The sequence below is a fragment of the Zophobas morio genome, unplaced genomic scaffold (genome assembly GCF_036711695.1).
Source record: "Zophobas morio isolate AGI-343-1 ecotype UQ-CSIRO unplaced genomic scaffold, CSIRO_AGI_Zmor_V1 ptg000014l, whole genome shotgun sequence".
In the NCBI taxonomy this organism is placed as follows: domain Eukaryota; kingdom Metazoa; phylum Arthropoda; class Insecta; order Coleoptera; family Tenebrionidae; genus Zophobas; species Zophobas morio.
The window spans coordinates 19,865,301-19,877,851 of NW_026972119.1; the positions used below are offsets into that span (position 1 = coordinate 19,865,301).

The following is a 12,551-nucleotide window of genomic DNA, read 5'->3' on the forward strand; positions in this document are numbered from 1 at the left end:
ACTTGGATTTCACTGGAAATTTTTCAATTACTGATAATTTTTTAACACTGCCAACAGAGAGTAGGACCTCCTCAAAATCTAAAAAAAAACGCAAAAACATGCTTACGTATAGCACGAATATACCAAAGAATACTTACTGTTGTAAATGTTATTAAAGACAAGTCAACAAATTTTCCAACCGTAACTACAACCGGCCGTTTTGACCTTTCCATAACGGTTAACAGCGCTTTTTGATTTTTGACATCGTATTTGTACCATTCAGTCATATATACCGCAGCTGCTAAAGAGTCGTTCTAGAACATAAAGTGGAATAAACCAAAATAGTTTTCTCCTAGTTAAAAAAATAAATACATTTACCTCTTCAGAAACTGTAAACCCATAATAACAATAAAAGTATATTTCGGTCAAAATAACACTGAAGTAAGCAGCCAGTTGGCAAACATAATAATCCAATGTTTCAACCTTGCTTAATTGTAAGCAGCAGAAACATACTACGAAAACGCTGGCTGAAATCTGGCTAAACACCACCCACGAGAAACAATCTTCGTAGTCTTTGACAAACCTGTGAAGTTAATTTAAAAAAAAATTAATCTTACCGTGTACGAAAAATTTATACTTTAAAATGGTTTCATGATGGTCAATACATTTCTTGATTTCGTTGTAAATTATTTTTTGTATATTGGATTCTGTTGACCCTACTTGCAAGATTTCTCCAAGATTTCGTAGATTATGTTTCAAAATTTTCATTTGAGTTGTTGCATGATACGCAAGACCTGCGATAAGAGGGTCAGTGACTCCGGTTATAAGGCTAGACACAAGTGGACCTAAATATTAATAATAAAAAAAAACACTGTGTAAAAATAGTGTAGAAAATTACCTGTGGCTACAAATAAGTAGACGCAAAAATAAACAAAATTATTTGTTGTGGCATCAAATGGCAACCAAACATCAATCGGAAAGCTTCGATCCTTCCAAAAAAAGGGTTTCGACACCCAACTAATTCCACCTCCAACTACACAAACAAAAAAACCGAAAGTATTTCTTCGACAAATTCTGATACAATCGTTTAAGATCATCTGATGGTTTTCTTTATCTGTCTTGAAACTTTCGAAGTAGGTAATGCATTTCTTAATCTTTTGACCATGTATCACAAAAGGTAGAAATTTCGTGATAAAACTTGTCGCTTGTACCAAGAAAGCAGCGTTATAGTTGGCCCTTTCGACATTCAAATCTTCCGAACTTATTAAATTGATTATACTTATCGTAGGAACAGCAACCACACACAACACGTATAAAATTAAGGTCCGAATTTTGTATAAATACGTTTGTTTTTCTGGTGGATATAAGTAAAACGCTTTTAACACAAACAAGTTGAACTGAAAACTTTGGGTGATTATGCCCGACATGACTGCAGTCTGTGAAATGCACAAATGCAGTTGCATTAATGTTGTTTTTTTTATATAGATGGGAAGTGCATGCATTTTAGATCAAAGGGACGCAAAATAAAGCTACATAAGCGCTTGTTTCAGGACTTATGGACTTCAAAAGGAATATAACTAATAATAATTTAATAATTGATATTAATCGATATGTCTACCTGTGGCTGAATTGCATTTAATAAAGGATTTTTTAATTGAAGCGCAGCAAATAAGGTAATAAATGTTTAAAGAAAACTTATGACCCAAAAATTGCGTAATGATTATTATAGCACTGTTCAATAATGCTCAGCTTGGATGGCAACATAATTGTGAGCGTTTTTAAGAAACATAACTATATTGAGCAAAATATCTTATTATGCAACTTGAAATTATTTAATATATTTTTTTTAAATATAAATAATATAAGAGCAAAATATAAACTCCGCCCACCCACCCTGTCTCCATTATGATGATTTTTTTTCAATTGTCGTGAGCCGGGAGGCGAAGCTTAATTGCAAAATGCTTATTTTTATAAGAAAATGCTGTATGAAATATGTTCTTAAGTAAGGTAATCGTCTTCTTTAAAGAAAACTATACGTTTTGAGTAAAAAAAGCCAAAGATTAAGCCCCGCCTCCCGCCCCGATCTCAATTGTGATGAGTTTTCCATTCCTAATCAGATTGAGGGGCTGTAATTATAAAATCCAAATTCCTCTACAAAATTTTTCCCTCTGAAAACATATTTCACATAGAAATTTCTTGTAGAGGAATGAGAATTTTTAAACTTAGCTTCGTCCCTCGATTCACGATGCATTAAAAAAATCATCACAATTGAGACCTTGCTTATAATTTGTCCCTTTTTCTTAATATGGGAAGTCTTCTTTTACCAACAAGAAAAAGAAAACATGTTTAACTATCGTGTTGTCGAAAGAAAACTACATACATTTAAAACAAAAAAATTAAGCACGACCTACCCATCCCGATCTCAATTGTGATGAATTTCTCATTCGTTGTTAGATCGAGGGGCGGAGCGTAATTGCAAAATACATATTTTCTTACAAGAATTTACCGTTTTGAACTTGTTTTAAGTTTCATGTTCTGAAAAGAAGGCGACGTATGCTAAAGAAAAGAAAAATATAAACCCCGCCCACCCACCCTATCTCCATTATGATGAATTTTTTTATTTGTCGCGAGCCGAGAGGCGAGGCTTAATTGTTAATAAGAAAATGCTATGTGAAACATGTTCTTAAGTATTCGGGTTCATACATTTTGAGTAAAAAAAAACACAGATTAAGCCCCACCCACCCGCACCGATTTCAGTTGTGATGAGTTTTTCATTTCTAATCAGATTGAGGGGCGGAGTTTAATTACAAAATCGAAATTTCTCTACAAAATTTTACCCTCTGAAAATATATTTCACATGGAAATTTCTTGTACAGGAATGAGAATTTTTAAACTTAACTTCGTCGCTCGATTCACGATGCATTAAAAAGATCATCGCAATTAAGACGGGGTGGGTGGGCGGGGCTTATATTTTGTCCCTTTTTTCATAATATGGGAAGTCTACTTTTCTCAACAAGAAAATGAAAACATGTTTAACTATCGTGTTGTCGAAAGAAAACTACATCCATTAAAAACAAAAAAAAATAAGCAGGACCCACCCATCCCGATCTCAATTGTGATACATTTTTCATTCGTTGTTAGATCGAGAGGCGGAGCGTAATTTCAAAATACATATTTCCCTACAAGGATTTACCGTTTTGAACTTGTTTTAAGTTTCATGTAGTGAAAAGAAAGCAACGTATGATAAAGAAAAGGAAAATATAAACCCCGCCCACCCACCCTATCTCCATTATGATGATTTTTTTTATTTGTCGCGAGCCGAGAGGCGAAGCTTAATCGCAAAATGCTATGTAAAACATGTTCTTAAGTAATCGTGTTCATACATTGAGTAAGTAAATTAAACCCCACCCACCCGCACCGATCTCAGTTGTGATTAGTTTTTCATTTCTAATAAGATTGAGGGGCGGAGTCTAATTACAAAATCGAAATTCGTCGACAAAATTTTACCCTTTGAAAACATGTTTCACATGGACACTTCTTGTAGAGGAATGAGAATTTTTAAACTTAGCTTCGTCCCTCGATTTACGATGCATTAAAAAAATCATCGCATTTGAGACGGGGTGGGTGGGCGGGGCTTATATTTTGTCCCTTTTTTCTTAATATGGGAAGTCTTCTTTTACCAACAAGAAAAAGAAAACATGTTTAACTATCGTGTAGTCGAAAGAAAACTACATACATTAAAAACAAAAAAATTAAGCACGACCTACCCATCCCGATCTCAATTGTCATGAATTTTTCATTCACTCTAACACATTCGTTGTTAGATCGAGGGGCGGAGCGTAATTGCAAAATGTATATTTCGCTACAAGAATTTACCGTTTTGAACTTGTTTTAAGTTTCATGTTGTGAAAAGAATGCAATGTATGATAAAGAAAAGGAAAATATAAACCCCGCCCACCCACCCTATCTCCATTATGATGATTTTTTTTATTTGTCGCGAACCGAGAGGCGAAGCTTAATTCAAAATGCTATGTGGAACATGTTCTTAAGTAATCGTGTTCATACATTTTGAGTAAATTAAGCCCAACCCACCTGCACCGATCTCAGTTGTGATGAGTTTTTTTTTCATTTCTAATGAGATTGAGGGGCGGAGTTTAATTACAAAATCGAAATTCCTCGACAAAATTTTACCCTTTGAAAACATATTTCACATGGAAATTTCTTGTAGAGGAATGAGAATTTTTAAACTTAGCTTCGTCCCTCGATTCACGATACATTAAAAAAATCATTACAATTGAGACCGGGTGGGTGGGCGGGGCTTATATTTTGTCCCTTTTTTCTTAATATGGGAAGTCTTCTTTTACCAACAAGAAAAAGAAAACATGTTTAACTATCGTGTTGTCAAAAGAAAACTACATACATTAAAAACAAAAAATTAAGCACGACCTACCCATCCCGATCTCAATTGTGATGAATTTTTCATTCGTTGTTAGATCGAGGGGCGGAGCGTAATTGCAAAATGTATATTTCGCTGCAAGAATTCACCGTTTTGAACTTGTTTTAAGTTTCATGTTGTGAAAAGAAAGCAACGTATGATAAAGAAAAGGAAAATATAAAACCCCGCCCACCCACCCTATCTCCATTATGATGATTTTTTTTATTTGTCGCGAGCCGAGAGGCGAAGCTTAATTGCAAAATGACACAGATTAAGCTCCACCCACCCGCACCGATCTCAGTTGTGATGAGTTTTTCATTCCTAATCAGATTGAGGGGCGGAGTTTAATTACAAAATCCAAATGCCTCTACAAAATTTTACACTGTGAAAACATATTTCAGATGCTAATTTCTTGTGGAGGAATGACAATTTTGCAACTAAGCTTCACCCCTCGGCTCAGGATGAATAAAAAAATCATCACAATTGAGATGGGGTGGGTGGGTGGGGCTTACATTTTGACAATATTTTCTTAATATGCGAAGTCTTTTTTTCCCAACAAGAAAATGAAAACATGTTTAACTATCGTGTTGTCGAAAGAAGACTACTACTATTAAGAAAAAATAGGCAAAAAGGGGTAAATTATGTAGACGACATCCATCGTTTGCGTTGTTATTACACTTTAATTAAACTGCAGAGCGTTTAAAAAAAAATATTATCAATTACGAGTTTTTGCTTCAGAAAACGACAAATTACAAAAAAATCTTCCTTTATTGCAGTATTATTAAAGTGAAATTTAATGTATGTTTTTATAAAAAAAATAAACCAATATAATAGATTTAACATAGATTTCGTGTTTTATTATTATTTTAAATTACCTGCTTGTTTATCATAAATTAAACTTTAACACAAACTGCTTATATTAAGAGCAGAAGGAATTCAGGAATGGAGGGAAGTAATAAGTGGCTTATTAATGTACAAAATTTATTACCACACAACATTCTACAATCAGTCTTCAGTTTTAGTCTTGATTTACCTTGAAAATCATTTGTAAAATATTATCAAACATTTAACTGCACAACTCATTCCTGTCCATGGTTCTGCAAGAAAAATCTTTAACGAAAATTCTTTACTCTGTGAACATTACCTTGTAAAAAATGTAGTACAAAATTAAATTCGCCGTCCTTCAAAAGAAATACGATTCACAGAAATAACGATCTTCTTTCCTGCACCTTTAATACAAATGCTGAAGTGCTTAATCTTAATAATCTTAACACTTAGTATAAGTTTCACTACAAGACATGATGTTGCAGTTAATATTTTTTCTGAACTTTTCACATTTTCCGTTAACGTAACCCACAACGTATAAATAAACACACATGTTATTAGCTTCTTTAACAACATGGATTTCGTTGTACTGAATTTAATAACGTTGGTCATTTTAAATGGAGAACCGTATTAATAAGGAACAAGTAAACTTGAAGACAAATTGATTAAATGACAATAGCTCACTTTTATATGCTATGAAACAATCTTTTATTTTTTCTGGTGCAGCCGCCGAAGCAGCGTCCTATAATTAGCGTTCTGAATTAATTTTACATCAAAGCCGAAATTAAAATATCCAACGACATTTCAATGAACACGAAACCTGCGCCGATTATGGCGTAGTCAGGGTTTTCATCTAAAGTTTACCGACTTTGATGAAAATTTGATTAAATTAGTTGTTTGTATCTCGTATTACTATAGCCACAATGAATTCGTCTTTACTGATTATTCAGTTGTGGCGTTGTAAAGTTCCTAAAACGTTAAAATTCATAAGTATTGTTTTTAAAATTAGCAGATTTATTAGAAATATTAAAAACTAGAATTAAATTTAAACGAATGATTCGTTTTAGTTTGTTTTTTCTTTTTTTTTTTTAGCCAAGAGGAAATTTAATCCAAGATTCACATTAAAATATCTCTAAAAGGAAAAACTGAGATGTTACAATACCATTAATGACACTGCCAAAATAACTGAAGTATCATAAACTCGTTATTTATTTACTATGCAGACGTGTATCTACATTTCTAGAAAAACAATTATAGAAGAAAATTTTCTACGAAAACAAATCTTTCTTCGAAAATCAGTTAATCAGAAAGTACACTCACCCAGAATAATTTACATAAGATTTACAAGCAATCACAGTATAAAAATCGTTCGGTGGTCTTTGAATATGGTTTGTTTGGTGTTTTTTTTAATTTTTGAACAGTTTTTTAGTGGTAACCTAAACCGCGCTGTTGCTTTACATTTTTTTTTAAATTAATGAAAATTAAAAAAACGGCGGAATAGATTATCACTAAAAAAGCTGTTAAAAATTAAAACATATAAGCAAATTTAAGCGTTTCTTTTTAGTACGGGTGTCCCAATTTTCCTGTTCCACTGCAGTGTTTTAGGATAGAAGCTTGAAACTTACAGAAATTAATTAACATAAACCAACGTCTAAAATGATTTTACACCACCTTCGTTTTTCATTGTGTTCTCTGCTAAGGAGTTAATTTTTTTCACGGAATTAACTTGTAAGATGTATTCAATTTTATTAACTGATCTTTTTTATCTTTTGCTTTAACCATTACAAAAGTGTTCTCAAAGCAAGATCTCGACTTTAAAGAGTGGTATTAAACCGCTTTTAAAATGTGAAAATATTTCTTGTTTTCTCCCATTATAGACGTAGGACCAGAGCAATTGTTAGTTGCCTATATTAGAAACCAAACAGTCTCTCTTAGTATCTGTAAAATAAGCAAGCGAAAGTACCACTACTTAACCCTGTTTTATTTCAAGAATAAAGCAAAATGCATTCACAGGTTATCTTGTGGAGCGAAACCCCATATCACATACAAAAATCACTCATTCAACACGATCAAAATCAAAATTTTGTGGTATAGGAAACGCTGCCTCTAAAGCAGCGCCTTCGAGAATAAATGTTCAAATTCAAGCAGCATAAAAATTATTAAGCATACAAGAAAATTATTAGACTCGAAACAAACTATCAAACCTCCAAGAAAATATTAAAGTTTTCCCGTTTGAAAGATGTCAAATTGATCCTCCTCTATGGACCCAAGTCTCTCAGTCTATATTTAAAAAAATGAAGTAGTAGTGGTACACATCAACAGCGTAAAATTGTAAAAATCTAAATTTTTTTCACAAAAAGCTCACAAATTTTATTTATTAAAACTTATGGTGAATATTCCAAGTGTCAGTTCAGTGGTAAACTTTTATCTGACTTACTGCACAATAATAAAATACAAACCTGTTTTAGAACCACTACCTACCACTAAAAAACTTCTTTACTTACAAGTATACAAAAGTATGAAATCACTTGAATATTTCAGAAACTGTTTAGGACCACTACTGGATCCTTTTTTGGAAAATTGTAGATTTATGGTAGTTTCGGGAAGACTAATTTAATTTTTTTGGTCGTCGCTTCTGACGTGTCACTGTCTGAAAATCTAGAATTACTGGTTGCCTATACGATATATAAGGGTGATTAAGGCGAGCCAACGGTATCGAGCTGTTTGGTTGGGGTGGGTCGGGGATATTTCCGGTTCTGTTAGCAAAGGAAATTAGGAAATACATGTGATTGACCCCGCTGTAAGTATAGTCATTTAACTCTTTGTAGTTCCACTACAAAACCTCTCATAGTGTCTCTATTGGTGAAAACAAAAATCACTGTAAGTACCCACTAAAAATCTCAGTTTTACGTATTGAAATTGTTTTTTTTTTTTTTCATTAGGTTAAACTGCCTATTCAATTCTTGTTGTTTTAATTCGAAAAAATGGCTCTTTACCGACGGAAGCGCAGTCATCGTGTGCTAATGAATCATGTGATCGAAATAGGGTGGGAGTTATAGATCGAAAACACGTAAAAACTTAAAAGCATAAAATTTAAAGTATTTTTTACAACAGCCGTTTAGTTTAGTGGTAGTTATAATATTTTTGAAGGAAAGATATATATATATTATATATATATAATAAATATGCCAGTTTAGTTTAACAAACAGTTTGACTTTTATTTTGGTATTCTAGTTTTAACTAATCAGTAATCACATTCAATTTTTTTGAACTTTCGTCCAAATGCACAAGTGGTTCTGTTCAGGAATGGTTTGTGGAAAGTCTTGTCGGACTCGAAGTAAGAGCTTGTGTCCTATTTACTGTGTAATATAATAATAATAAAATAGCTTCGTTATACGATATAGAAAATTTTAATGAATAGAAAATATTTTACCTTTAAATTCTTACCAAAGTAAAAGTGCTGAGATCGTTCCATTAGAATAAGTAAGAAAGAGTTTTCCAGGGGTTTTGGTTGCCTATATGGTTTTTTTCAATTCAACTCGACTTAGTTTCTAGGAAATGTTAAAACGAAAATTAAGTTGCCTGTCAGTAGTCTGAGCTGGATTGCTACTTTTCTACTTCATTTATTAGATCAAAATTATTAGAAGCAATATTTTAATCAAGCAAGCAAATAATAATAAAACGATGTTTTTTGCAGTTTCGAAAAGATAGGCCCGATCTTTCTTTCGAAGAAGTAACTATGAGGGTCCGAACATATTTTCTGTAATGTAAAAATACGGTGTAAAATATTTTTTAATTTTTTTTCTCATAGGTGAAAACATCAACTGTGGCGAAAAATTTTATCAACAGGAGACCAAAATTTAAAAACATCACTATCTGGCAAGCGAAAACCAACGGATTTATTTACAAATTATATGTTTCGGAAAGACCTGCAACGACAAATTTGGCAACTTAATGAAAAAAACGAATATTTCACTGTAGATACTCTTTTGGCATATTCTAGGGAACAGTTGGAATTTATAAGGGGGCGAACCACATTATACAAAATTCTTAAGTCAATTGGTTATAAACGCAGGGAAGTAAATGGTCGGAAAATTCTACGTGAACAAAAACATGTTGCAGCCAAAATTACTTTTTTGAGAACATATTTACAGTTTTCAAACTCTTGTGAAAATTTGACTTTCGTGTATTTGGATGAAACATGGATCTGTCAAAATGGTTCGTCCATTCGTCGCTGGGTGCACGATAATGATCTAAAAAGCAATCCCACCAAAACTAAAAGTGAAGGATCAAGGTTTACTATTCTCCACGGAGATTGTTCAACGGGGTTCTTGGATGGTTGTAACAGTTTTTTAAATTCAAAAAATAACGATAGAGACTATCATAAAACGACAGACGGGACAATTTTTCAAAATTGGGTGGTTAATCAGCTCATTCCTGCTTTGGAAAAGTTGAACCAAAAATGTGTGGTTGTTTTAGACAATGCACCGTATCATTCGGTTCAGTTGGATAAACCACCCACTTTTTCTAGCAAAAATGTGAAATACAGAAATGGCTCTTTAAACATAGTGTTGAATTTGAGAAAAAAATTTCGAAGAAACAGTTGTGGGATTTAATTAAACCCTTCAGAAACAATAGAAAAAAAATGAAGTTCTTAGATTATCTCCATACCATTGTCAATATAATCCAATTGAAATGGCCTAGGGATTTTGTAAGAACTATTACAATAAGCACATAAATTCTCAACCTTCATTAAAAATTAGGGTGGAGAATTTATGGCTTGAGGCGCTTTCTAAATGCACTCCAAGCATGTGACAAAATTTTTGTAAACATTGTGAAAAACTTATTTTTGCAGATTGGGAAAAAAATATAGGAAATATTTCGTATGAATCCATACCTCCTTTCATTATTTCGCTAGGTGAATCTGATTCAGAATCTGAATTTGAAAATGACGGTGATGATACAGATTTTCATAGCGAAATAATGGAAATGGAGTAAATTGTAGCTTGTCGGGGGGTGATATTTTTACGCATCTTTCGTTCTAAATTTACCAAGGTAGTATGTGAAAAACTACCTGACGTACAACAAAATAAGTATAGTTTTAGTTAGATCATCGACGTTGTTACTTTGCACCAAATTTTAAGCATTTTCATTTTTTTTGTAACTCTTCATGGACCTGGAGAAGGCGTATAGTTACGTTCTTATTAATAAGTGTTTGGAAGTACTTAGTAAAAACAAATAAAGAGCACCTACGTAAGCATTAGTAATAGCTATATAGATAAATCATTCAATTTAAGGCCGGAAAAATGTTTCAGAACAGCTAAACCCATCAAAGCACTGGAGCAAGTTTGTTGTCTTTTACCAACCTTTTTAGTAATCTTAGAAAAGTGAAAAAAGAAGTTGGAAGATATGGAAATAGGCTGTTCACAAAAATCGAATTTTCCATTTCTAAGAAGAGTGGGCGAGCAGAACGAATTGATGATTGAGAATTAAAGATGAGATGCTAAATGTGGCATGCAACAATAGTCGTATGTAGAACCCCCATTCATATAAAAACAATGTTTAAGTGAAATTTTAGTGTTTATTCCTTATATATGAAATAAACACTTACAAAAAGCCGAATAACTGTTTTAAATAGCGTAAAGTTTTATGCTTTCTAAGAAATGGATACCGTTAACTTGGTCATTGCTACTGAAAACTGAAAGTATCGGCAACAATGTTTATATTTCTGGCATATTTTTTAACCTTCAATTTAATAAAACATAACCTGACGAAAAATGTTCAGGCAATTTTTATTCTTCTGCATCGAATACCAACAAACTCACTAGATTTTCATGACCAACCCCACTATATAAAGATCGTGAACTGATAATATCTATCTTGCTGAATCAAACTTAACCATAATTTAGCCACTGGTGAAAAAAACACTGAATTGTGTCTCTTGGAAATTGAATAACAGAAAATCCGTTAGAGATTTTTTCAAATAATTTGGCCAGACAATGAATACGGCAATGAATATGGTAACAAGCAAAAAAAAGAAGAGAAATAACGAATAGAGGAATGAAACAAAAACAAAATAGTATACACATATTAACATGGAATGTACGAGTATGTGGTATTTATGAAGAATGAGCTATCAAAAATCTTATTGGAAATTAAAAGATATAAAATAGAAACAATAGCTTTACAAGAAACACATCTCTGGCAGGTAAAGGAATACAAGAAGAAGACAAGAACAATCTGTTTAAATGTAGAGGCGCAACGAGACAGTTTGGGACAAGTTTTATAGTGGAACAGAGGCTTAAAGGAAAAATAATAGACTTTATGCAAATAGCAGATAGGATCTGTGGGATAAACCAAAATCTATTCGTTCTAAATACACATGCACCGACAGAAGAAAATGAAGATGATGTAAATGACGCATTCTATGAAGAAGTGGACAGAGTTATCGACAAAATAACAAAAAGAGATATCATAAATATAATGGGAGACGCAAGTGCAAAAGTAAGGAGAGAAGAAATATATAAAGAAATATTAGGAAAACACAGCAGGCATGAAGAATCAAACAAGAATGGTCTAAGATTAATCCAATTGGCCATAGAAAGAAATATGAAAATAGTAACTATGCAATTTCAAAGAAAAGATATGCACAAGGGAACGTGGATCATTCCAGGAAGAAAAGAAACAAACCAGATTGATCACGTACTGATCCAGGGAAAACATTCTATGTTGATAACATCAGTGAAAACCTGTCGAGGGGCTGACACAGATTCAGACCATTTTTGGGGCAAAGCTAAAGCAATGGAAAGGATAAGACAAAGAACACACGAGGAAACATGAAGTAGGGTACAATACAGAATAATTACAAGCACAGGAAATCAAAACAAAATATGAAGCAGACATAGAAAGAAACCTCGAAAAGCAAGATCTTTCAAAAGAAAAAAAATTAAATACCAAATGGAACAATATAGAACGCATAGTAACAGAAACGACAAAAAGACATGTGAATAAAACAAAAGCAAGAGGAAGGAAAGAATGGTTAGACGAAGAACGCGAAGCAGAAATAAAACATTAAAAGTTATCCAGAATGAAAATGCTGCAGATAAGAAACGAACAAAATACAAGGAATTATAATAGTCAAAGAAAGATAGTGAAGCAAATATGTTGCAGGAAAAAAAGGAATTTTTTAGAAAGACAAAAGGAGTTAAGATGGTGGCGTGGAACATTCCGGAGGGCAAAAGGAAAAGAGACAGACCAAGGAAGGAGCGGAAAGAAGCGATAGAGGAAGACCTATCAGAAAAACACTTACAAA

The 12,551-nt window shown here is 32.8% G+C and overlaps 1 protein-coding gene across 1 annotated transcript in view; it reads right to left on the reverse strand.

Annotated features, from left to right (window-relative positions):
• The window catches only part of LOC135128869 (odorant receptor 33a-like), an 18,136-nt gene continuing 5,585 nt past the window's right edge, over window positions 1-12,551 (reverse strand). Inside the window, exons 6-7 of the mRNA XM_064055945.1 lie at window positions 138-293; window positions 1-78 (exon numbers count right to left, since the gene is read on the reverse strand). Coding sequence (XP_063912015.1) covers window positions 28-78; window positions 138-293 — 207 coding nt within the window. The 3' untranslated portion in view covers window positions 1-27. The remainder of the gene's footprint in view (window positions 79-137; window positions 294-12,551) is intronic.